The 27371-nt window shown below is 42.1% G+C and overlaps 1 protein-coding gene across 10 annotated transcripts in view; it reads right to left on the bottom strand.

Moving 5' to 3' along the window:
* Window positions 1–1834: 1834 nt before the first annotated feature.
* Window positions 1835–27371, bottom strand: part of RNF170 (ring finger protein 170) — a 31775-nt gene continuing 6238 nt past the window's right edge. For 6 of the 10 annotated variants that reach the window (XM_064140643.1, XM_064140651.1, XM_064140641.1 and 3 more), the window contains 6 exons: window positions 22512–22655; window positions 19252–19327; window positions 17816–17927; window positions 15405–15478; window positions 12442–12546; window positions 1835–5447 (listed from right to left, as the gene is read on the bottom strand). In XM_064140643.1, the coding sequence (XP_063996713.1) occupies window positions 5178–5447; window positions 12442–12546; window positions 15405–15478; window positions 17816–17927; window positions 19252–19327; window positions 22512–22648 (774 nt within the window). In that variant the 5' untranslated portion in view covers window positions 22649–22655 and the 3' untranslated portion in view covers window positions 1835–5177. Of the gene's footprint in view, window positions 5448–12441; window positions 12547–15404; window positions 15479–17815; window positions 17928–19251; window positions 19328–22511; window positions 22656–22991; window positions 23018–27371 lie in introns of those variants that run through there. The other 4 variants (XM_064140646.1, XM_064140648.1, XM_064140650.1 and 1 more) reach the window with 4 other exon arrangements.

The following is a 27371-nucleotide window of genomic DNA, read 5'->3' as shown; positions in this document are numbered from 1 at the left end:
CCACCTCCAGGAGGGTTAACCCTTTACATGAAGGCCCAGACAAGTAGGTTGAAAGCACTGTCCTTTCTCATTCATCTGCTCCTTGCCTAGGCAGGACTAACTGTGCAGAAGCCAGTCCCAAAGAAGCTAGCCTCCAGGAGTCTCCCAGCGGGTTCCACCAATGTCCCAGGCAATATCCTCTCCTGATTCACTTCACCAAGTTGCTACTAATCTAAGTCTGGTTTGCTGCAATTCCAGCTCAATGTTGCTTTCTCTAGTCATACCTAATGCAGAAGATAGTAGCCCCCTTTAACATACTTAAAGGTTTATGTCCTCCTCAGCCTACTCTATAGGCAAAATATCATCATCTCCAACTGTTTCTCCTGGATGTATTTAGTTCCAGAGTGTTCATGGTTCTTGTTTCTTTTACCTACTATGGGCCAGAGAGTCAAGAAATTCATCTGTCCTCACACAGGGCCATACAATACTGGTAAGGGTAGATCACACAATTAGGAATTTTCTTTAACAGGGATCTACTTGTTCCCCTCCCAGATCACATAAACACTCAGGTTGGAAAAGCCCCTTGGGATCACCAAGTACAACCCAGAACCCTACTCTACAAGATTCACCTTAAGACATATCCAAACCACATCCAGGGCAAGTGACTCCACCACCTCCCTCATTCCAGTGCTTGACTGCTCTCTCTGTGAAAAAACTTTTCCCAGTGTCCAATGTAAACCTCCCCAGCCTCAGCTTGAGGCCATTCCCCCTTGGGCTGTGAGAAGAGACCAGCAGCAGCCTCTTCACAGTGTCCCATCAGGTAGCTGCAGACAGAAATGAGATCTCCCCTCAGTCTCCTCTACTACATGGTGTCATTTAGTCTTCAACAGAGCAACCTCAACACTTGCCATGGAAGTTGCAAAAGAAGCACCCATGGCAAGATCTGAGATTCCCCAGGCACAAATGAAATGTATCTGTGACAGATGCTGAAGTAGCAGGCACCTTACCTAAGGCAATGTGGTACAGAGCAGGGGCATGCAAAGACAGAGGGTGAATCCAAGTGGTAGTATGGGAAACTCAACTCTAACCCCCTGCTTGCCTCATTTTGCAAGTGTTTAGCTGAGATTTCCACAGCAAGTGCAGAGGCTCCAGACGTTAGATGTGTGGATGCATTGACCTTTAAACCTGATTTAATAGCTGCTTACCAAATACATAATTACACATTTTCCCATAAACACTGGAACTATGGATCAAAGCAAGCCACAAAAGCCATCTCTCAGTCCAGAAGACTTGACCCAACTTGGCCTTGGACTTCCCAGTTAAGACTTGTTGAACATTTGTTAGGAGAATGGCTCCTGTCTTCCTGATGCCTTGGGGCTTTTCATGGCTGGGATCAGTAAACTCAAAAGATTGCAGCACAGGTCTGTCACATCCAGTTCTTCACATCCCAACTTTTCTCCTTCCTATATACCTACAGATTTGCTGTTTAAGTTTCACTTAACTAACTGGACTCTCACCCAGCTGCTTTATGTTTTTGTTTGCCTGGAGGCCTGACATGCTCATAGTAAGTAAAAGGCATATGCTTAGTGCCCATGGACCAGATGGCTCAAGGGAAAAGATACCTTAACATACAAATATACTTTTGGGATCATAATATTGGAAATGTTGTAATCCTTATAAGGGCAATAATAAAGATGAAAATCACTGAAGTGATCTCTGTACATCTTGTCCACAGACACCAAGACAAAAACTGATCAAGACTGCAGAAGAGATACTGCCAACTCTAGCCCAGGGAAGGGATTCATGGGGAATAAACCTATTTCCCACCCAAACATTAATAAAAGAACAAACTCTCTTATTTCAATAGCAATTTATTAGCATTAAAAGTAACAACAAACATGTTCAAATCCTTTTGTCTTAAAAATGTAGTATAACACACAGGTCACTGCTACAGTTCTATGAAACCTATGGCAAAACTATATCCCCAAATCACACCATTCTGTCTCGTCCTCTCAAGACATCAATAGTGTGGGACACAAACAACACAGAAACAGATTGCTCTATACAGCACTTGTCATAAGGATGATAGTAGGCCTCAAGATGCTACAAGTTATTCTGTAAGAGCTATAAGGTATAACTTTAGTCTTCCTCCTTGTTAATATTGCTAGAACAATCGAATCCGTCACACAGTTTTTGGTGAAGAAGTACATTTTGCTTTAAGAACTGTGTTTTCTCTCCTGTATCTCCTCTTTGCTGCTGAAAATTTCCTTTCCCCAGCCCCCCCTTTCCTTTCTTAGTGACACAGCTGCCCCATTCTGAGAGATTAATCTGCAGCAACTCTCCACACATTATCAGGTATTTCCTTCACCTTCTGAAGCCAGTGCTCAACTCTTGAAAGCTGCTGCCAGAACAACACGGCAGCTCACCGTTCAGGAATAGTACATGCTCATTTACTGAATTTAAGCTTCTTGGAAGGTCTAGAGCTTAAGTTAAGCTCAAGACAAGTACCCAAAATAACTTAATTCACAGCTAGTTTAGATCTCTGTAAAGGAGCAGCAGCCAGATGCTACAGGACAGATGCATTTTCACGTCAGAGTTGTTCACAAAAAGGCCTAACAAAGTCATAATGCTACTCATCGGCGGTTCGCAGGATCAAAAATACCCCTCTCCATGAGCAAGTACACCTTGGTGAAAAGGAAGGATGGTCCTGACTCTGTTAAGCATTTAAGATGCTGGATTTAAGCATACAATGTTATCCAAAAGTAAGCAGATGCCTCTGACTGAAACCCTTCTGGCTAAGAGAAATGCAGTAGAAGAAAGAAAACAGAACACAGGCAGACTTTATATAGCCATTCAGATGTGGCTTTCACAAGAATTCAGGTACGCAACAAGGTCAGTTTTTTAGAAGCAGACCTCTCAAATGGGTATTTCTGCATGAATTTTATAGTAGCATCTGGAACTGGGGAACTCAATGAAAACAAACACTTCTGACTAAAACCACTTTTGATTTAGACAGTCATGTGGAGGAGCATAAATAGAACCACAGAATAAACATATGGAGGAGGTACTAGATCAACAGATTCTATGAACAGACTCCAGTTCTAAAACAGCAATTCACTCTTGTCTTTAAGCAGACCCACTGAACTCCAAGAAAATAAGTGGGGTCTAGGGTGTTAAATTTACTGAACTAAAAATCTTTTTGGAGCATGCTTCCAGCTGAATCAAGCCAAAACAAAAACTAATAAAACCTAACAACAACAGAAATTATAATTGACAAAAGAATGCTCACAGCAGAATTGCAAAATCATGTCTTAATTAACATCCTAAAGTACTGTTTTGCTTTGTAAATGTACCTAACAGTTTATGAATATGCCATGTTTATTCATAATGACTTTTAATTGAGGTAGCCACTAAACCATGACCATACTTCTGTGGTGCCAACACTAAGGGAAAAGTTCAACTAAGATACTCAAGACAGTTTCCCAAAACTAATAGTGTTTGCTTCCAAAAACATCATCTCTCCTCCTACCCTTGTTTCACTTCCTGTATCTCCTCTTGCTCATCCCTAACAAGGGGGAAATAATCTATTTCATTTATAAACTGCCTTTAGATTTTTCTAAAGCAAAATTTCAAATGGATGATCAGTGAATTTGCACCTAAATGAGAGTAATTTAAAACACTGACACTAAAGGACAGCCTCCAGTCCCAACCACTGACATGTCAGATGCCAGCTCTGTCAACTTCCTGCACATGCTTAGGGGCTAGAAGCTGTGGAAAGATGGGGAACTTAAGTTGTGAAGATGTCCCTTTCACTGTAAGCCTCATCCCATATATGTAAACACACGAAGAATCATCTAATTGCTGTCTTTCAAGTACTCAAAGTCAAAATAAAACAGCAATTATCGTTCCTCTAGCTTAAAAGTAAATAGACCTATAATATCCTTGACATTTGTAGTGGCATTAATTTCTTCACATGAAAATATTTTCATATTGCTTCTGTAGCTAGGATAGCCTATACTCAAATTCAACATCAAGAACAACAAAACCAACTGCTAAGTAGAATTAATACCCTGGCATTTTAGTAAACACTTCCACAGGTCTCTTTTTTTTTTTTTTTGGTGGTCCCTTATTACAGATGTTTTTCAAGGTAATGCAGAACCCTCATCTATCCAGATCCAAATCAACCAAACAAAGTGCAAACTGAAGATCTCAATATCTAGGTGTTTTTAATACTTGCTCTGCAGAATGTGCATTCCAGGTGAAGTTCTGTAGTGTAAACGTCCAGTTCTGGCTTCTTTTGCTCAGCCACTAATTAAATGTTAAGTGTTCTGTCCACTGGCTAAATGCTTTAATGCAATTAAAGGAATGCAAACTCTCACTTCAGACACCTTGCATGGACCTAAAGCAGCACAAAATCCTCATTTCACACATGCTTATCAAATAAGCCAGCCTGAAAAGAACAAACCCACGCTCCTATTTGAAAACAGAGCACTAACTGGTCTGGTGTGCCTAGTACCTGTTTCTCTATCCAAATCAGATTATCATGTGTGTATTCCCAATACAAAAATAAAACTGTACAAATTGCATGCCACTGTACACAGTGCAGTTAAAGCAATACTGAGGTGTTCTCCTTGTTTTTGTGAAGCAGACAGAACCCAGAAAACTGCAGGTTGATATTTGCAACGCAGTCCTTGGGGTTTCTTCTTTCACGAGAGACACACAAAGCTACTTCTCTTTTAAAAGCCTCTAGCCCACGACAGGGAGACATTAAATAATTAACTGCCCTATGAAGAACTTAGGAATTTCCTTATGCATGCCTGGATTATCCAATCAGACATTTCTTAGCAGAACTCCTTTATCATAAACCACACACCAAAAAAAAACAACCAACCAACCAAGCTGTTTTCTGGTTTGATTACATACAGTTCATCAGGTGGATTAAGGCCATTTATTACCTTATGAAACCAGCCTCACCCTTTTGAAGAGTATGTAATATACACATATTAAAAGATTCCAGTTAAACACTGCCACACACTAACTCTCCATATTGACAAAAGATGACCAGCTATGAAATTGGTTAACTACTGAAAAGCTGTACACAGGCACCTTGCTCTATCACACTGGTGTTGTAGTTCTCTGTTTAATACATTCCACAACTATCTCCCTTCCTTCCCGCGTTTGGGCAGTTTTCATCCAGTTCATCTGTTCAGCCTCTGCGTTACCACTTCTCGGTACATGATAGAGATGTATATCAACAGAAGAAAAATGACAAAGAAATCATCCAAGAACCCCAGAATTCCAAAGAGGGCTTCAGGAAGAAAATCTAGAGGTGAGGCCAGGTAGAGCAAGGCTCCAAGCAGGCAGAGGAATATTCTGATGCGGAACATCCAGAAGAGGCCCCCGACAGAAAACATCTCCCTGAAAGCATGACGTAATAAAGTGGGCAGATCCATAATTCTTTCCATGATCTATGGAGAAAGGAACCAAATGTTAGTATTTTGTTTTAGCAACAGATCACTTTGTAATCTGAATTTTCTGCTACTACTTTACAGCTTCAGAATCTGTTTGCTTGCAAGAATTAAACCAAAACAAAACACAGATTCACAGAATCACAGAATGCAGAAGGGACCTCAAAAGATCATCTGGTCCAGCCCCACTGCAGAGCAGGCTCACCTATACCAGATCACACAGGAACACACCCATATGGTTCTTGAATATCTCCAGAGAGGGAGATTCAAAGCCCCCCTGGGCAGCCTCTTCCAGGGCTCTGTCACCCTCACGTGGAAAAAAATCTTCCTCAGGTTCCCATGGACCCTCCTATACCTCAACTTCCACCCATTGCCCCTTGTTCTGTCACTGAGCATTTCCAAGCAGAGTGTGGCTCCAGGCTCCTGGCACTCACTCTGCACATATTGATAAACATGAATGACGTCACTCCTCAGTCCCCTTCTCTCCAAACTAAAAATCCCCAGCTCCCTCAGGCTCTCCTTATAAAGATGATGTTCAACTTTCTTCAACACTTTTGTGGCTCTGCACTGGACCCTCTCCAGTTTGTCCTTCTTGAATTGGGGGGGCTCAGAATCAGACACAATACTCCAGATGAGGCCTCAGCAGGGCAGAGTAGTGGGGCAGGAGAACCACCCTTGACCTACTAACCACAGCCTTTATAATACATTCCAGGATGGCATTGGTCCTCCTGGCCACAAGAGCACACTGCTGGCTCATGGTCATCCTCCCATCCACCAGGACTCCCAAGTCCTTCTCCCCTTCACTGCTCTCCATGAGGTCAGTCTCCAATCTATACTGATCCCTGGGGTTGTTCTTTCCCAGGTGCAAGACTCTACACCTGCCCCTGTTGAACTTCATTAAATTTCTCCCTGCCCAACTCTCAGCCTACGTCTCTCTGAATGGCAGTGTGACTCTCTGGTGTGGCAGCCACTCCACATAAACAAAACAACAACGAAAAAGCATGTCCAGACCTCCTGGATTTAGTTTTGCTAAAAGCAAAAAAAAAAAAAGGTTAAAAAAAGGGTAAAATTTAGAATATATACATTTTCAAGAAACAAACTGTGCTGTCCTACACAATGAAACATATGTTTAACTCTCTATAAAATATGCTGGCATCCACTGAGAAGGAAAAATAAGGACCATTAGAGTGAAAAAAATGCCTGAGAAGGTAAGAAACAGCAAACAGGCTAACCACAGATATTGCTCAAAATGGAAGACAGCTAGGAATTGTGAGGGGAAAAAAAGAACAACAGGTAAAGGAGAACAGGTTGCAGCTCTTCAGAAACACTACAGGCCTTCCCTGGGATATAACCAATGATTCACATAAATGTCTAAAGGATGGATCAAACTTTAAAGGATGCTAAAATTAATTGGTCCCTGGCTCACTCCTACTTTTCTACTGTGATTCTGTTATCTTAGCTGGGGACTGTTCAGTAGAAAGTAATCAGGTCTTATTTGTGAGGTGTATGAAGGGCTGAATTGGAAATTCTTTCTTATACTCATTTCTTCTCTATTGTGCACCATTTCTACACAGAACCATGACATTATGAGGACATGGCCAAGTGGATTGATGATGGTAGAGCAGTGGATGTGGTTTATCTTGATTTCAGTAAAGCATTTGACACTGTCTCCCACAGCATCCTGGCTAAACTGAGGCAGTGTGGTCTGGATGATCAGGTAGTGAGGTGGATGTGAATTGGTTGAGGGAAAGAAGTCATAGAGTTGTGGTCAATGGGATGGAGTCTAGCTGGAGGTCTGTAAGTAGTGGAGTCCCTCAGGGGTCAGGACTGGGACCAGTTCTGTTCAATATATTCATCAACAACCTGCATGAGGGCACAGAGTGCACTGTCAGCAAGTTTGCTGATGACACCAAACTGGGTGCAGTGGCTGCCACACCAGAAGGCTGTGCTGCCATTCAGTGAGACTTGGACAGGCTGGAGGGATAAACAGGGAGAAATTGAATGAAATATAACAAGGGCAAGTGTAGAGTCTGGCACCTGGGAAAGAACAACCCCAGGGATCAGTATAGATCAGTATAGACCTGTTGGAGAGCAGTGAAGGTGAAAAGCTCTTGGGGGTCCTGGTGGTTGGGAGGTTGTCCATGAGTCTCTGGTGGCCAGGAGGGCCAGTGCCATTCTGGAGTGTATTAGAAAGGGCTGTGGTTAATAGGTTGAGAGAGGTTCTCCTTCCCCTCTATTCTGCTCTGGTGAGGCTGCATCTGGAGTACTGTGTCCAGTTCTGGGCACCCAGCTCAAGAAGGACATAGAACTGCTTGAGTGGGCAAAGGTTCATCACCACATCATGCCACAGATGCAACCTGGTCTAAATGGATGGCTTTGATAACCCAGCGAGCACGAATGGGTAATCTTTATCAACCTGGTCTGGTGGAGGTGATCACCAACTGGCCGGAAGGCACAGACTGTTCCAAACCTCCAGAGGAGAAAATAACTCGTGCTGAGGAAGCTCCTCCCTATGGTGATCTCTCTGATCAGGAAAAGAACTATGCTTTGTTCACAGATGGTTCCTGTCGTCTTGTTGGGAACAAGCGAATATGGAAGTCAGCGGTTTGGAGTCCAACCAGGAGAGTTACCGAAACGAAAGATGGCGAAGGAGAATCCAGTCAGTTCGCTGAGGTAAAAGCTGTTCAACTTGCTCTTGATGTGGCTGAACGTGAGAATTGGCCTATCCTTTACCTCTACACCGACTCGTGGATGGTAGCCAATGCTCTATGGGGTTGGCTAAAGGACTGGAAGAAGAATGGTTGGCAGAGGAAAGGAAAGCCTATTTGGTGTGCTGATCTATGGCAGGACATTGATGCACGGCTGGAGAGAACTCCAGTGAAGGTGCGGCACGTAGATGCACACATGCCTAAGAGCAGAGCTACTGAGGAACATCAACATAACCAGAAGGCAGACCAAGCTGCTAAGATTGCTCAAGCTGATACCAACTCTGATCTTGACATTGACCTTGATTGGAAACACCGAGGTGAACTGTTCTTAGCTCGGTGGGCCCATGACTCATCTGGACATCAAGGCAGAGATGGAACATACCGATGGGCTCGTGATAGGTCAGTTGACTTGCCCATGGACGCTATCACCCAAGTCATCTATGACTGTGACATTTGTGCTGCTATTAAGCAGACTAAGCGAATCAAGCCCTTATGGTATGGTGAGAGATGGTCAAAGTACAAGTATGGTGAAGCCTGGCAGATTGACTACATCACTTTACCTCGATCTCGTTCTGACAAGCAGTATGTGCTGACGATGTTAGAGGCCAGCACTGGATGGCTGGAAACCTATCCAGTTCCACATGCTACTGCACATAACACCATTGTTGGTTTGGAGAGACAGATCATGTGGAGACATGGAACTCCAGAGAGAATCGAGTCAGACAATGGCACTCATTTCAAGAACAATCTAGTGACAAACTGGGCCAAAGAGCATGGTATTGAATGGATCTATCACATACCCTACTATGAACCAGCTTCAGGGAAGATTGAACGCTACAATGGTTTGCTGAAAACCACCCTAAAAGCCATGGGGGGTGGAACTCTGAAAAACTGGGACATTAATTTAGCACAAGCTACCTGGTTGGTAAATAGTAGAGGTTCAGTAAACAGAGCAGGACCTGCACAATAAGACTTGGCGCAAACAGTAGACGGTGATAAAGTTCCTGTTGTACATGAAAAGAATCTGTTAGGGAAAACTGTTTGGGTATTTTCTCCTTCGGGCGAAGGGAAACCTGTCCGAGGGGTGGTATCTGCTGAAGGTCCTGGTCACACCTACTGGGTAATGCAGGAGAATGGTGAAATCCAGTGTATTCCACAGAGAAATTTAACCTTAGCTGAGAGAGTTTAAATTCAGAGTGTATAATACAAGCTGTTAGGAGTTTTCTATTCTAGGTATTGTCAGCGTCCAACACTAGAAGAATCTATGAGAGAATCTACAGTACGTGAGCACGAACCCAACATCACCTGGGAGTCCCTGTTCTGAGCTTTTGAATCACCTACATCTGAGATAGCTGGATTGAAGTGTGAACTGAACTTGTAATATTCATTAGTGTAAATATTGGTTTAGATTAGATCGGATAATTCTCAGCAATACTCTGAGCGAAGTAGACAGGGGTGGATTGTGCTAATTTGAAGCAGGCTAGAAAGTTTTGGTGAGAGAAAGTAGATAATTGGCTATGAAAGGAAAACATGGTTGTGTCTCTTCTCTCACAGTCTCGCTGAGAACTGTGGGAACAAGAAGTAAACATTAGATAACATTCTCCATTTTGTTCTCTCATTCTGCTTTTGCCTTCAGACCGAGCCACATCTCCTTAACCTCACTGCCACTAACCTTGCTCCTTAACCTCCTGGCTGCACCTCTATTCTTTCTCAAGATTGGGGTAAGGTTGAGAGGGGCAGGGGGAGGTGCTGGGGTGGTTGAGAACCCCTCCCAGGGACTCAGGTTTCTGGGAGGGGAGTTGTGCTTCTGTATTGTTTATCCTTTGTATATTTCTGTATATAACTGTATATATTGTAAATATCTGCTTGTATATTGTGCTGCTGTAAATAAATAGCTTTCATTTATATTCCCAGAGTCTGTCTGAGTTAGCTGGGGCAATTTCTAAAGTGTGGGGGGGCGGGTTACAGCCAAACTACCACAAGTGCAAAGCCACAGAGATGAAGAAGGGAGTAGAACATCTCTGTTAGGTGGAGAGCCTGAGGGAGCTGGGGCTGTGCTGCTTGGAGAGGAGGAGGCTGAGAGGTGACCTCACCAATGTTTAATCAATATGCGCAGGATGAGTGCCAGAAGGATGGAGCCAGGCTCTGCTGAGTGGAAGCTGAGGCACAGGAAGTTCCATGGAAACATGAGGAGGATTTTTTTCCCTGTGATAGAACACTGGAACAAGCTGCGCAGGGAGGTTGTGGAGTCTTCCTCTCTGGAGATACTCAAGACTCTCCTGGACGTGTTCCTATGTGAGCTGGTATAGGTGATGCTGCTCTGGAGAGGGGTTGGACTAGATGAGCTTTGGAGGTCCCTCCCAACCCCTGACATTCTGTGATTCCATGATTAAAATGAGTTACTGCCAAGGCAAAAAATGTTATCTAAAAAGAAATCTTGCATGCAGTAAAGGCAACACACCAGGTATACATCAAAGACAATTTATCTAGTCTGATTAGGGCTTTAATGCTGACTTCTGGTGTGGTGTCAGACAGGTTCCTCAGGAGTAGACACAGAGCCCACAGGAAGATTTAAGGAAGACTGAAAAACATGTTCAATCTATCTGGTTCCAAAGCATAACTGTTTTTGTGGTTTAAAACACAGACACAGGACCATCTCATATTACTTTGTCTCTCTGGATTGTAATTTTTTCTTGATAATGTTTTGTTACTATATCCAAGGGCAATGAGCAGATGAAGAATGCAGGGAGGTACCAGTACACATATGAGTACTTTTCACCTTGTAAACAAGGAACAAGCACAAAGAAGACAGGCTCAGAAGACTGACTTTCTGAAGTTTGTGTAACTCCTACCACCTTTTTTACCTATTTATGAAAAAAAAAACCCAAAATCTGATTTTCTCCTCCCAGAAAGCAGAATACAGACTAGTATAAACTAGGAAGAAGAAGACAGCATATGACATGAAATACGATGAAGAAAGGCACAGATTGTTCTAATCAATGTAAAGATCATTTATAATCAAGTGAATATTATTCCTTGAAGGTCATGTATTTCACTGATTTGTAAAAATGCTCTCAAATTAATGAACCAGTTTAAAAAGAGCTTAACATATGAATAGGGAACTCAAGGCTCATTGGGACTTCTTAGCCATAAAGAAAATGTTAAATTTCTGCAAGTTACAAATGAATATTTTCAGTATTGTGGGTTTGCCCTAATTACACAAACACTGCACTAACCCCAAAAGTTATCAGTCACAGCATGGTGAGGATTGGCTGGAGAGCAGCCAGGAAGAAAGGGACCCGGTGGACGTGGTAGAGAGTAGCTGAAGATGAGACAACAGTGTGCCCAGGTGGCCAAGAGAGCCAATGGCATCCTGGCCTGGATCAGGAGCAGTGTGGGCAGCAGGACAAGGGAGGTTATTCTGCCCCTGTGCTCAGCACTGGTCAGGTCACCCCTTGAGTGCTGTGTCAAGTTCTGGGCTCCTCAATTCAAGAGAGATGTTGAGGTGCTCGAACGTGTCCAGAGAAGGGCAGCAAGGCTGGTGAGGGGCCTGGAACACAGCCCTGTGAGGAGAGGCTGAGGGAGCTGGGGGTGTGCAGAGCCTGGAGAAGAGGAGGCTCAGGGTGACCTCATTACTGTCTACAGCTCCCTGAAGGGAGTCTGTAGTCAGGTGGGGTTGGTCTCTTCTGCCAGGTAACCAGCAACAGAAAAAGGGGACACAGTCTCAAGTTGTGCCAGGGGAGGTCTAGGCTGGATGTGAGGAGGAAGTTGTTGCCAGAGAGAGTGATTGGCATTGGAATGGGCTGCCCAGGGAGGTGGTGGAGTCACTGTCCCTAGAGGTGTTGAAGCCAAGCCTGGCTGGGGCACTTAGTGCCATGGTCTAATTGATTGTCTAGGGCTGGGTACTAGGTTGGACTGAATGATCTTGGAGGTCTCTTCCACCATGCTTGATCCTATGATTCTATGATCCTATCCTATCCTATGAATTTCCTGAGGAAAACTTGCACAGTCCCTAAGAAACAGGAAAAGAAAATTGCCAAAGAGGGAGCCAAAGAGGGAGCCAAAGAGGGAGCCAAAGAGGGAGCCAAAGAGGGAGCCAAAGAGGGAGCCAAAGAGGGAGCCAAAGAGGGAGCCAAAGAGGGAGCCAAAGAGGGAGCCAAAGAGGGAGCCAAAGAGGGAGCCAAAGAGGGAGCCAAAGAGGGAGCCAAAGAGGGAGCCAAAGAGGGAGCCAAAGAGGGAGCCAAAGAGGGAGCCAAAGAGGGTAAAAACATGAATCCAAAACTTACAGATCTGGGCTGCCCTGAGAATCTCCGGTTGTAATCATTAACATCTTGAAGTACTTGGGTTGCATCCTGCTGATCTTCACCAAAGAGTGGCAGAAATAGTGTTACCTAGGCAGAGAAGGGAAATTTTGTCACACATGCAAATGTCTTTCAAATGCAGGCATTAACAATAGTCATCTTCTGTCACCTAAACAGAACAGACTTTGTTCTGCTTGACTATTTATTGGCAAAATGAAAGGAAATTACTAAAATGGACACACTTGCTATGTTTTAACAAATTTATTCCTTACAAATCTTTACTGAACATTGTTTTTTTTTTCCCCCAAGCACAAGAACCTTCCTTATAATAGAGGCTTACAGGAAGTTTTATCTAAGCACCCAAATGCTTTGTCTCAGCAGTGGGATAGATTATTTGCAGAATGAAGTGAATTTAATTAATTAATCCCGTTTTGTTTCTCAAACTGAAAATCAAGTTAAGCAACTGATAAGACTGCTCTTATTCATTCTGTAAAACAGCCTTGCACTTCAGCAAACTAGCAGCAAAACTCCTGTTTTTCCATATAGATGTTCATACCAAGACCAAGAATAATAATACAGAATAGCACATTAACAGAGAGAGATAGTAACCTTCAGCTTTTTCTTGTAAGCACAGAGAATTCTAAGGTGTTCTTGGGTTAACTTTCATGCACATATAGGAAAACACACAAAGTCTTACTCAGATATATCTTATGCTACATTTCTGTATAGGAGTTTATGAAAACTTAATATTTGTATTCAGAGGTAAGGTTCATGTATAAAATGCAGATGGAAACAGAGCACTTCATAGTCTTCAGAAGCTCTCCCTGTATCCCTATAACTGCCCACTAAACGTGTACCTGTGTAGCAGTCACATTTAGCAAATGACAGCACAAGCAGATCTACATTGAGCTCCTAGACTTTCCACAAACCCTTTGTACAACCCATGTCCTAAATCAGATCTTGCTTATCTTACTTCGCAGGGTGAGAAGGAAATGCATAGCCATACAAGCAGTATCTCCCAACTTACCTGTTAGTGAGAGGAAGTAGAATATCTATGTATCACAGTATCACCGAGGTTGAAAGACCTCATAGATTACCAAGTCCCACCCTTTACCACAGAGCTCAAGGCTAGACCATGGCACCAAGTGCCACGTCCAATCCTGCCTTGAACAGCTCCAGGGACGGCGACTCCACCACCTCCCCGGGCAGCCCATTCCAGCAGCCAGTGACTCTCTCAGTGAAGAACTTTCTCCTCACCTCAAGCCTAAATTTCCCCTGGCATAGCTTGAGGCTGTGTCCTCTCATTCTGGCGCTGGCCACCTGAGAGAAGAGAGCAACCTCCTCCTGGCCACAACCTCCCCTCAGGTAGTTGTAGATAGCAATAAGGTCTCCCCTGAGCCTCCTCTTTTCCAGGTTAAACAATCCCAGCTCCCTCAGCCTCTCCTTGCAGGGCTTGTGCTCAAGGCCTCTCACAAGCCTTGTAGAGAGGGACAAGTAAAAATCACTTATTTTTTCCTTTTCCATCTTCCTCATCTTTATTTTTCATTTGCATGTCATCACTAGATATACTCTAACTCTATGCATTCTTCTTCTGCTCATACTTACCTTTCCCTCCTCTGTGTTCTTAGAATCATTTGTTCTGCTGATACACACCATCAAAGCAGGATTTAATGTATGGGCAAGGACACAAAGAATATTATCTACTTGACTAGAAGCTACTAGTTCTGCTGTTTGTGCAACTAAAACAAAGCTGCACTTTTGTTAAAACACACACTGTTGATAGCCTGAGCTCTTAAGTGTTAATGAGTTACAGGGACATACTTCAAACTGACAACGTAAGTAAGTTGTGTAGGAAGTAATTCAATGCTCGCTCCACAAAACTCGAACTAATAACAGACACAAATTAAAGATAGGGTCAAGATAAGAAACTGACATGGCTAGGCTTTTTGGCAGAGAGAGTAGGGAGAGAGGGAGAGAGAGGGTACTTCTCAGAATAGTTACTGCCTTCTGGCAGCCTTTCATAACAACCACGTTCCGGTAAAGACATTATATAACATTCTGAACAGAAAGCATCAAAGAATCATAGTTAAGATCTTAAGATTTCCTGTTTTCATATACTCCTTTACAGAAAAATGGCTGAGTTATTCTGTTCACTTGAACTTTAGTTGCAGGAAAAACCTGCATTTTATTGAGTGATTTGTCAAAGCAAAAAGTTTAAAGAAACCATAGAATGGTTTAGGTTGGAAGGGACCTCAAAGACCATCCAGTTCCAACTCCCCATCATAGGCAGGGATACCTCCCACTCAAACAAGTCGCTCAAGGCCTCATCCAACATGTACTTGAATGCCTCCAGGGAGGAAGCAGCCACAACCTTCCTGGGCAACCTGTGCCAGTGTCTCACCACCCTCACTGGAAAGAACCCTTTCCTACTATCTAGTTTGAATCCCCCTTCTGCCACTTAAAACCCATTACCCCTCATCCTATCATTACAAGGCCTTGCAAACAATCCCTCCCCAGCCTTCTTGTAGCCCCCCTTCAGATACTGGAAGGCCACTATAAGGTCTCCTCAAAGCCTTCTCTTCTCCAGGCTGCAGAGACCCAACTCATATGGCCTGTCGTCATAGCAGAGGTGCTCCAGCCCTCTGATCATCTTTGTGGCCCTTCTCTGGACTTGCTCCAACAATTCCATGTCCTTCTTGTGTTGGGGGCTCCAGAACTGTACACAGTACTTCAGGTGGGGTCTGACGAGAGCAAAGTGGGGGAATCCCCTTCCTTGCCCTGCTGGCCACACTTAATGACCACCATCTATGTTTAACAATCTGTATTCTTCCAGCTTCTCAGGCTTCTTCTTCTGTCAGTCTCATTATCACAGCTCACATGCAAGGTCTTTTTTGGTATGCTGTACTAGGTAGCCAAATTATCAGGTCCATGATTACTTAAAAGATTACCGTTTGTCTGCAGATAGGACAACGGATGGCACCAAGCCATGAGCCATACCTCCAGTAGGCAATAATGCAGGACCCTGATGAAGATAAGTTAAAGATAATTAGCTTCAGAGTTGAGACACAAATGGCATGCAATAATATCTGAGACACCAAGGAGAACCACAGAAAACGGTTTAACCACATATAGCATTCACTGAAAACAGCAAGAACATAAGTGTTCAAAGCTGTTAATGAGAACAATTATGAACAGGTTCAATTATATCATGAAGGTGTTATTTCCTAAGAAGAGACAGAATTTCTTAATCACTAACTGAAGAAACAAAGTGTGCCTGTGGAGTCACAAGAAATGCAAAATGTATCCTAAAACTTGCCTTTATTATCAGTCAGTGTCAAGACATAAAGGAATAGAAAAGAATCTGAGCACGTCTGCTGTTCTCCAACCTTGTGCCTTCTTCATTTAAACAACAGACACACTATACACTTTTTAGGCCACAAAACTAGATGACTGCAGTGAAGGAATCTTACCAGGATCCCAAGGATTCCAAATTTACATATAAATATTACATCTCATAACATGTTATAAATAAATTTCAATAGCTGGGCCTCAAAAAAGAGGGCAACACTTTAAGCATAATGAACTTAGTCTTGAGTCTTCATAGAATCACAGAATCAACCAAGTTGGAAAAGACCTCCAAGATAATCCACTCCAACCTAGCACCCAGCCCTAGCCAATCAATTAGACCATGGCACTAAGTGCCTCATCCAGGCTTTGCTTGAACACCCCCAGGGACGGCGACTCCATCACCTCCCTGGGCATCCCATTCCAATGCCAATCACTCTCTGCCAACAACTTCCTCCTAACATCCAGCCAAGACCTCCCCCAGCACAACTTGAGACTGTGTCCCCTTGTTCTGTTGCTGGCTGCCTGGGAAAAGAGACCAACCTCACCTGGCTACAACCTCCCTTCAGGTAGTTGCAGACAGCAATGAGCTCTGCCCTGAGCCTCCTCCAGGACAAACAACCCCAGCTACCTCAGCCTCTACCCACAGGATTTGTGTTCCAGGTCCCTCACCAGATTTGTCACCCTTCTCTTGACACATTCCAGCACCTCAACATCTCTCTTGAATTGAGGGGCCCAGAACTGGACACAGCACTCAAGGTGTGGCCTGAGCAGTGCTGAGTACAGGGGCAGAATAACCTCCCTTGTCCTACTGGCCACACTGTTCCTGATCCAGCCCAGGATGCCATTGGCTCTCTTGGCCACCTGGGCACACTGCTGGCTCAGCTTCTACCAGTAACCCCAGGTCCTTCTCTGCCTGGCTGCTCTCCAGCCACTCAGTCCCCAGCCTGTAGCACTGCTTGGTGTTGCTGTGGCCAAAGTGCAGAACCCTGCACTTGGCCTTGTTAAACCTCATCTCACTGGCCTCTGCCCACCCATCCAGCCTGTCTAGGTCCCTCTGCAGGGCTCTCCTACCCTCCAACAGATCACCACCTGCTCCTAGCTTGGTGTCATCTGAAAATTCACTGATGCTGGACTCAATCCCCTGGTCCAGATCATCCATAAAGATGTTGAACAGGACTGGGCCCAGCACTGATCCTTGGGGCACAGCACTGGTGACAGCTGCCAACTGGATGTGGCACCATTCACCACCACTCTCTGGGCCCAGCCCTCCAGCCAGTTCTAGACCCATATCAGAGTGAATCTGTCCAAGCCAGGAGCTGCCAGCTTGGCCAGGAGCTTCTTGTGGCAGATGGTGTCAAAGGCTTTGCTGCAGTCCAGGTAGACTACATCCACAGCCTGCCCCACATTCACCAGGCAGGGAACCTGATCATAAAAGGAGATCAAGTTGGTCAGGCAGGACCTGTGCTTTCTAAACCCATGCTGGCTGAGCCTGATCCCTTGGCCATCCTGTAGGTGTTTTGTGATGGCACTCACGACCTGTTACATGACCGTGCCTGGCACTGAGGTCAGGCTGATAGGTCTGTAGTTTTCTGGTTCCTCCTTTTCAGGACTTCAAAGAAAACAAAACACAACACTCTTGAAACACAGACAACACAAAGCAGGGTTTTCTTTTCCTTTAAAAAAAAAAAACAAAAAACCCCCAACATAGTATATGTCCAAGTGTTTTTCAACCTTTTCAGTTTTTTTACTAACTGGAATTATGCTCTCTGTCACTGACATTTTGAAATTAACTTCAGTATCAATCCTTACAGAATAGAAGAAAATGCAGTTGGCTCTTAAAATGACTCTTCATGCACAAATCTATTTTCTCAACAAATCATATAAAAATGTTTCCATAAGACCAGCAGCTAAAAATCAAATAAAATTTTTCATTAGGGTGACTGTATTAGTGTCAAAAGTTTGTGTTTGCATTCTGATGTTATCTTATCAGCTTAAAGGTTTCCTTGCTTACCGCAGAAAAGATGTCCACAGTTTGTTTCTATAGGAAATGTAGCCTGTTGCAAACAGACTGGACAGGACATATCTGTATAGAAACGATGTCTATCACCAGCAGAAGCATCCTGCTGAAACAGAAGAAAAATGCCAAGTGTTTGATGGACTCTTTTAATATTTATGCTGAGTTTTTGAGGTTTTGTTTTGTTTGCTTTTTAATAGAACAAACCCAGTGTTCATTCGCTAGAAATCAAACACAAAACTATGGGAATTTGAAGAGAAATATTTAAATGCAAAAATCAAACATACTTAAAAGCATAAAAGGATCCATTAAGCAAGTTCTTCTTGTGAAAAGCCCATTGTTTACCCTTCAAGTGTTATGTATGTGCTACAATCCAGTCAAAGACTGCAAGGAAAGAACCTTCTTGGTCCTTCACATTGTTAGGTTAGGCAAACTGAAACATGAATAACAACTCACATCTAGACTGTTACTTCATTACCCTAAGCAGCTCTGTCCACAGCCAGGTAACTGAACTTTCCTGCTTACCAGTCTCAGTATTTAGTGTTCCCAGCCTCAAGCTTAGGCACCAGCTTGTGCATGTCACCAACACCAAATGGTTTCTTCTCCCTATTTCATCATATCTGTCCTATACCTACACAAGCACTGTAATTAAAGTATTATGAATGATTCTCCTCAAAACTCTCAAAAAGTATATTTTTTTTCACATTAGGGCTGGGATTTGGCATTTTCCAGCAACCTAGCCTAGACTCTCCCATCCTCTCCTTTACGTGTCAGAAATCACAGAACCACAGGATTGTTTGAGTTAGAAGTACCTTCAAAAGACCCAACTTAGTCCAACTTTTTTACCACAGACAGCAGCAGCTATCACTAGATCAGGATAAGTTGCTCAAACACCCATCTACCCTCAATGAAACACATCCACAATGTCTTCAGGCAACCCATTCCAGTGTCTCACTACCCTTTCCTATGTACTACATCTTCTTTCAGTTTAAAAATGTTGCCCCTTGCCCTGTTGCTAAAGGCAAGGCAGCCCTTTCAGTCTGTGTCTTGTTGCTGTACCATTGCTTTGCTATACAGTTTATCAGTGTAAACATCTGATCCCTGTCCTATGGCAGCAAGCTGTTCTCCAGATTTCCTCTCCTTTACCAGTAAGTTCCCAGGAACATCAGAGGAAGTACACAACAATCTAGCATACTCCACCTTGTGTAATAAGCCTGTTTGAAAAAACAACCTGTCGAACGATTTTAATTACCTAGCTTGGCCATAAAAAAACCCACAAATGAGCAAACTTATTCCATTACTTGACAAAATTCAAGGATGACCCTGTAAAATCAGCTTCCCTAACTTTAAAGATCAGTTTCTTTCAGAAACTTGGAGAAATCTACACTACCACAAACCAGAGAGTTGATTGATGCCAACACATAGCACAGTACCTGCTCAGTTTGAAGCTGCTGACGAAGAGCTCGCACTAGCTCTTGATTTTCAGGGTGTATGTTCTGATGTTCATTTCTGTGAAAGGAAATGAAAGCAATAAGAAAAAAAAGGAACACTATGACCTGAAAAATAACTGATTGGAGAAAAAAAAAAAAAACAATCAGCAAACCACAAAACCCAAAGACAACTCCTCCCCACCCCAAAAACAAAGCAACACCACCACCACCACCCCCCCACACACAAAAAAAAAACCAACCCAAAACAAAAGAAAGTTGATTGAAGGGAAAAAAAAAAAGAAATAATTCTTTCCCAAACTTCAAACTTGTTAAAAACTCATAAACTTGTGTTAAAAAAACCCAAACCCCATGACATGTAAAGATTGCACCATGTATCAAAATAGTTCCCACCAAACTACCATTCCCAGGATGACGGCTCCCTACTCCTTCAGTAAGCAATCTCACACGAAGGGAGGAACAGTAATTAGTGGACTGATGTATCACTGTGCCATTATGGCCATTGTTAATTTCCAAGGATCAAAATCTCCCTTCTGTTGAAAATATCTTGATCTTATAATCAAACTATATGATGGGATAGAAAAATTAGAGAAAAATACCTAAATCTGCAAGGTTCATAAAAGTGAGTTACACAAGTCACATGACAAGTAGGGAATCTCTGTCACAAAATGCTGGAGGGTCAAGCTCCCTTTAACTGGATAAACTGAATGTTGGGATGTGACAACTGCAATGGTTTGAATCAGAACAAAACAGCTCAAACCAGCAGGTTAACCTATTTTTATTTTCCCAACACAGAAGTGAGGGAAATACATAAAAATTCGAGGTTGAGACAAAAAAAAAGTAGAGAGATAAGAATAGAGTTTACTGATCAAAATCAGATAAACATAGTACAAAATGTATAATTACCTTAGCCTGTTTAAAGAAAAAGCGTGGTGCAAAGCAGAAGCAGAAGCAAGTGAGCCAAAAGCCCAACCCAGAAAATTACTCCTCCATCTCTCCTTGTCCTCTTGTTATCCCAGCAGAAAAGCCCAACACACCCAAAAAACACAGAACCTAGAAGCAGCAACCAGAACAGGAAGCCTCCCATGTTGCAATCTGAACTTCAAGCCCTCTAATACTTTGCTCCAGTCAGCACTTTAACTTTTTGAAGCTGGCATGACTGCAGCATGTCATGAATAGCAGCAGCAGGTCCAACCCAATCCATGACACAACCTACTCTCAAGTTTAAAAGATGGTGGGAAAAAGCTGGCTATATTTTTTCAGAATTTATAACTTAAAGTCATATTGATTTTGCTAAGGTGTCTTACAATGCCTGAACTAAACATCTTCAGCTTGATATATATGTCAATTACTGCTAATAAGCTTCCCCACCAAAAGCACAGAAACCTTCAGCTAGTGCCCTGATGTGATGCTTACTGAGTTCTCCCAAGTACAGCAGCCATGTATGTCAATAGTTTGTTTCATATTCTACTTCTGCTCCCTAAAATCTACTGCAATATACACTCTTTGCTGCCTGCTTTCTCTTTTTAATCAGTCCTTGCAAACTTATTTATTACTCTAAGCTTCCTCTCATGTGATCTTACCCTGGACTTGTTCTTATTCAACTTAAGAGATGTTGGATATAGAAGTGTGGGTCACAATGAGACTAGGGTAATGAACACAGTATAAGGAACACATAGATTACTGTGTTGCCTAAGGTAACTAGAAAAGAAAAGGAAAATATATGTCTCCTCCCTGAATTCCCCTACAGTGCTAACAAAAATTATGATACTTTTTCTATAATGTAGATTTTTTTACCATACTGTGCAGATTTTGTTGAAGACAATACAGGGACAGAGGAAAAATGCTGCTTAATACAGACACATTCAGAAGGTATCAGAAGGCATAGCAAAAGCTAAGAGAATGCTGGTAAGACTTCAGTAGTCAGTCATACACAAAAAGAAGTAAACAGGGTTCAAGAGTTCCAAAACATGGTAGCTTTGGGCCTGATTTTTTTTTTTCCTTTCAGAAAATAAATCATCAGAGCAGGTAAAGTGAGCCACAAAAACATTTTACTTAGCTCATTACACTGAAAAGGTAATTAGCAACTGGCCCTTTTCTCCTGTTTCCGTTCATACATTATTGATACCATCTCCCCAAACTCCAAATATGAGCAAACTCCTGCTGCTCTTGCCCACTGCTGACACTTGCTCCACTCCTTTTTCATGCTCCTAACTTACTTTTGTTTTTAATTTAAACTAAACACTTAAGATTCAAGTCACATATGCTAAAAATTCCAATATAAAGAGTAGAAAAGAAGAGACCTGAGGGAAAAGAAATACTTTTGAAAGTATCTGAAAACAAGAAGATAAAACGTACACCCTCAGATTCTTTTGTTACATCTTGGTCCTGAACTGCAGCACTGCCTTGCAGTCCAAATAAAACTTTTCCACATCTTGATTCTTTTGCAGCTTGCTCTCAGATACCTCCTACCCCTCTAATACATAAGTCATGGACAGATCATCCTCTGTAAATTACATAGTGACAAAGAGCCCCTAAAATGGAATTCTCATACTTGTTAAAACTATTCTGTGTTAGAAGTCTGTCAACACCCATTAAAAAAAACAAGCCAAACCAAAGCTCAGACTTATTTTCCCAAAACACACAGGCTAAGATATTTGTTAGGTTACAAGCAAAAAAACTCAAATGAAAAAAATAAGATTTGACTATTTGATCATTAAAGTTATTGCATTCTAAGGTTAATATGCTTTCCATAAAGCAAAATGTTAAGTCCACGGTGTTCCAGCAGGTTAATTTATAAACAAGTCAGTCCATTTATTCAGGTTTGGGATTTTTTTGAGTTTTTCTCTTCTGGAAGGAACATATATTGGAGGATATATATGTGGAGTCATTGACAAACCTGTACTTTGTAAACAAATGTGACACACCATCCATGCAGACTGTGAGTTCAGCCATTCCTCAGGTCAAAGGAATGATGAACATTATTCATTTTGATCATGTGAAGATAAGGAAGAGTTAGACTTCACTTCCAAGAAATGCATCATTTCATACCAACTGTGAATTACATTATGAAACTCTGACAAGTAATTATTTCAACAGTAAGTGTTCAAACAGTAAGTTCCTTAATGACACAAAATCACAGTTGTTGTATATATATATATATATATCAATGCAAAAAGTTGTTGATAAAGCTAGAACTTGACAAACGCAGGTAAGCTGATTAATTCCTGTCAACATATTCTCACCTTAAAAGGGTATATACCAGAGCAGCAATGAAAGTGAAACTGAGCACAACTGCCACCAGTACCTGGTCACTTATTCCTTCTATAACTGAATCATTATCTAGCTTCAAACTCTGAACTTCTGCTTGGTGATTGGCCATCACAGCTCTAAAATGTAAAAAGAAATATGTACACATACATATATATAAACATACATGCTCACATGTACATTTTAAATGTAGTTACAAATAATATGTATGCACTTCTATTGATACATGTGATAAAAATCCTGGAGCAACAGATCAGTTATTGCTGGGGTGGGGGAAATAGTAAAAGAAGAGAGAAAATATATGCTTTCAGCAAACACTGAGCTTGCTGCAGAGGACTGCAAAATGTTTGTCTTCTGTAGTAGCAAACAAGTCTGAAATGACAGCATTGTGATCTAAAGAATTTTTCTGGGGGGAAAAAAAGAAAAGAAAAAAATGCATCAGCTAGATACTTTACCTGGGAACCTTTACCAGATAACTTGCCTAGGAATAGAACAATGCTGAATTAGACATACTCCAAGGACAGTTCATTTAAAAGAAGTATGATTCTGCATTACCAAGAATTTTAGCTGTTACACAATGTATCTCTGCTGCTAGGTTGAGAGAACATTTTACAAAGTGAATTCTCACCACTTAAGTGAGGCTAGCTGTTTTTAGAGTGTTAAACACCCATTTAGATACCCAGGAACCACCCAATGCACTTGATATTTTGTTTGTCTTTTCTATGCATTATCACCTTGCTGAAAACATGGGAAACATTTGAACAAAAAAAAAAGAGTATTATCAAGCTTCCCTAGTTAGACACGTTCAGTTTATAGCAATTTCATATATGCAACAATCAGAACAACTTGCCAAGGTTAACATTAACCTATATAGCAGTAACACAGCTCAAGAGAAGCAAAAGTTTCCAACATGCTGCTAAATCCCTCCTGTTGGAATCAGGAAGTGGAAAGAACTACAGCTGCAAATATTATGAAACCAGGAGAGTGAAACAAATTCTGGCAAATGGCCAGGAGAGTCATACTGAAGCAGTGTCCACACACACTTGAAGTATTTTTCGTACTCTGCTGACACAGAATCTCAGCATCAGTTTCTGAGGCCAAAGAGGACTGGTACAACTTACTTCCTAGTCTAGTGTGTGTGTCTTAAGCTTGCAAGCATTCATCAGTGTTTCTACTTCACAGTTCATGCACCATTTATTAATTCAAACCTTGCTGGCTTGCAAACACCAGGCACTGCTTGGCTCTGAATTAACTTCGAAACTGAAATGGAATACAAGTCACTGGGATTTTAGTGGATACTTGCAATGACTACACTGGCAAGATTTTAATGTGAGCCTACTGCTAATATAAAATGCTCAGCTTTTCCATGAGATAGGTACCCACAGTCCCCTGATCTTTTCTTCTGTAGGTTGTGGAGCATTTTCCAAGCTCCTCGTATCTGCAGGAGCCATCCTTCATAGCAGCAATGCAAGAAAAGCTGATATATTCTAATAAGTAAAAAAGGTAAAGTGGTAAAATTAATTCAATGAGAGCAAAGTAAACTCATGGAGAATGAAGGGCAGGTTCCTTTACTTGCTGTTGCATTTCTAGGCTTCCACTGTGAAAACCAAAATGAAATAATGAAGAACATATGATGTTCCACAAACTAAATTATCCTAAGTGTCCCAGTCTGGACTGAGATTATTATTTCTGTAACTGTAGTCACAATTTTCACTAATTACAGCTTTCCACAAGCAATTGTGTCATAGCCTAGCTACCGAAATGTCAACTCATATTTGAAAAGAGTACTGTATCCAAAGGTGGAACATCACTGACTCACCAACAGCTATGCTTAAAGTAGGTCAATATTGACACAGATTTCATATATGCTAATGAATAAAAGAGCAGATATTTGTAGAAAGGTCTTACGTAGGAACAAGAGCCTACACAAGGAGTTACAGCATTTCTCTGTGTAGCTAGTCACACAATTCTACTGCTACAGTTAAAAGCTGTGATGGCAAGCTGTTGTTGAAGTTTTTTGAGCATCAGTTCCTTGGTGCTGAGGATCTTCACTGTTAGGTGTGTTGTGATGCCTCCTCAGTTCAACATTCCCAACCACAGACTTCTTTACATATTCAATCCTGAAGAACCTTCTCCTACAACAGATAATTCTGGGACACTCCTCTTCCATAATTGTGTCTCAGGCAGCATGCTTGTGTCTTCAATTCCCATGTTTTCTCTCCTTAAGTATGGTCTTAAGCCAACTAATTTTTACTGCACTGCATCGCTGAGTATAACACCAGAAGTAAATGACAAGGATTCCCTCACTGTCCTGCATTAACTCTGTTGTAATAGACTACTGTGATGGTAACTACATCCCATTAAGTATTACACACTTTTTCTCCAGAGATATAGCAGAGACATAGGTTCTTTAACTGCAACTTCGGCAGGCATTTCTGACACTGACACCTGAAGAGCTCCCTGTGTCACTGCATGCTTGGTGTACTCTGAAACCAATATGTGAATTGTCAGTGTCACACAAGTCAACTCAGTTTCCTAGAAAGCCCTCAAGATGTCCACTCTCTCTCTCTGCATGGTCACTTTTAATCCTTATCTGTCTACCATTAACAGCAATCACAATACATTCTTGTCTTAATTTCTGCTCATGCACTCCCCTTAAAATAGCAAGCTATGGTGCAAGCTAAGTTAGCAGCATAATGAGTAAGAAATACATAGACTCTCATGTTCTCTTCCTTCCAGCACATAATACCAGTTACTCTTATCTACTTCCCCCCAAGTATGACTGTCCCCACAACTATTTTCATGCAAGCTTAGCATTCAAAGGAAATTCCTGAAGCCTTTCTGGCTACATAAAATGGCATGCCCTCAGCACTTGGCCTTCACTTACACCTCAATACAGCCAAGATGTATAGAGTGGGAAGTGGAACCTCTGCCTCAGTCTCACTCCCAACCCAACTAAAATTACAAAATCCTACATAATATGGGCTACCAATGATCAAGGCTCATGCTGTTCAAGTCTTAGCTTACTTGCTGCTTCTGGACAGTCAACAAGTGCTAATTATATTCCCCTTATTACCTCTAGCACTTTTTCTGAATCACACTATTGCATAGGAGGACTGACATTAATGGTATAGACTAGGAACTACAAAGAGAAGAGTTTAACTTCTCTTGTGGTTTCAGGTCCAGCAGGCAGCTAACTCCATGCACTTGCTTATATAACTGATTCTGGAGGTTGCCGCTAAGCAGGACACTATCAGGAGTAGTCAGCATGGATTCATGAAGGGGTAACCATGTTAGACCAATGTCATTGCCTTCTATGATGGTGTGAACAGCTGGGTAGATGAGGATAAAGCAGTGGATGTTGTCCACCTTGACTCCAGCAAAGTTTTTGACACTGTCTTCCACAACAATCTCAAAGGTAAGTTCAGGAAATGAGAGTAAGATGAGTGGACAATGGAGAACTGTCTGAATTAAAGAACACAGAGGGTAATCATCAACAATGCAGAGTCTAGCTGGAGGCCTGTAGCTAATGGTGTTCCTCAGGGTTCAGTACAGTCTCTAGTCTTGCTCAGTATCTTTATCAGTGACCTGGACAACAGAACAGAGTGTATTCTCAGCAATTTTGCTGATGACACAAAATTCTGGGACACATTTAGGTGATACAGCGCCAAGAGTATGGTGGTTTGGATGCTCCAAGTTAACACTGTTAAAAGCTGAAAAAAAAGTGTCCTCTCCTGTCTCACCCATAGATTGGGTGAGATTATTAGCAAACAACAACACTGGATACAAATTTGGATTGTCAAGCATGGGAACACCCTGCCTAGGAATCTGGTTGAGTCATGATCTCTGGAGGTATTTAAAAGACATAGAGATGAGGTGGAACACAGTTGAGTGGTGAACTTGGTAGTGTTAGGTTTATGGTTGGTCTTAATGATCTTAAATGTCTTAGAATCGTAGAATGGTTTATGTTGGAAGGGACCTCAAAGATCATCTAGTTCCATTCCCCTGCCATGGGCAGGGACACATCCCACTAGAGTCTTTTACAACCTAAAACAATTCTATGAATACTAGCTCAATCTAGCAATTAGTGGTATGATCATATCCTAATTTGACAGTACCCAGCACAACAACATGATAATCCATATCAACTTCTCTGAGATGATAAAATTCTCCACAGTACATAAGGTACCTAGAGCATGTTAAGGATTCCCATAACACAACCATTAAGCAAACAGACCAACATTGCAAATATGTAGTATTTAACTAGTAAAGAAAATGTGTATGAGAAAGTTATCTTAACATGCTGTGATCGGAGTTTTTGCTGTCTCACTCTTTGTGCCCCACAATGCGTGCCAAAAAGCACTGTCATGGTTTCAGGACTAGCCAGCAGCCAAGCCCTGCGCAGTTACCCACACAACACACAAATGTGCCTTCAAGCCCCTATCTCCAATGGCACAGGAAGGGAAAATGAGAATAAAAGGCAAAATCCCATGGATTGAGATGAGACTTTTAACAGAAGAGGACAGAGATAAAAAAGATCGAGCAGAACAATACTACTAATGAAACAGTACATGAGGTGAGCGACACAAAACACAGTACTGACTGCAGTAGTCCAGCTCATGAGCCTGATCCTGCCTGACTGGAAGTGCTGTAGTCACCTGCTCAAAGAGCCTATTTGTCCCAGCCAGCCCTTCCCTTGTACAGCAGGCATGACATCAGTATGGTACTGAATACTTCATTAGATGGTTGAGCTATCAGTCTTGTCTGTGGTCCCTCCCAGCTCATTGTGAAGTGGGAAAAAAACCACCAACAACCCAAAACCTTAACCCTATCCC

Source organism: Pogoniulus pusillus, chromosome Z, assembly GCF_015220805.1.
Source record: "Pogoniulus pusillus isolate bPogPus1 chromosome Z, bPogPus1.pri, whole genome shotgun sequence".
Taxonomy (NCBI): domain Eukaryota; kingdom Metazoa; phylum Chordata; class Aves; order Piciformes; family Lybiidae; genus Pogoniulus; species Pogoniulus pusillus.
Note: the sequence above shows the minus strand (reverse complement) of the source record. Positions and strands in the feature narration are given on the sequence as shown.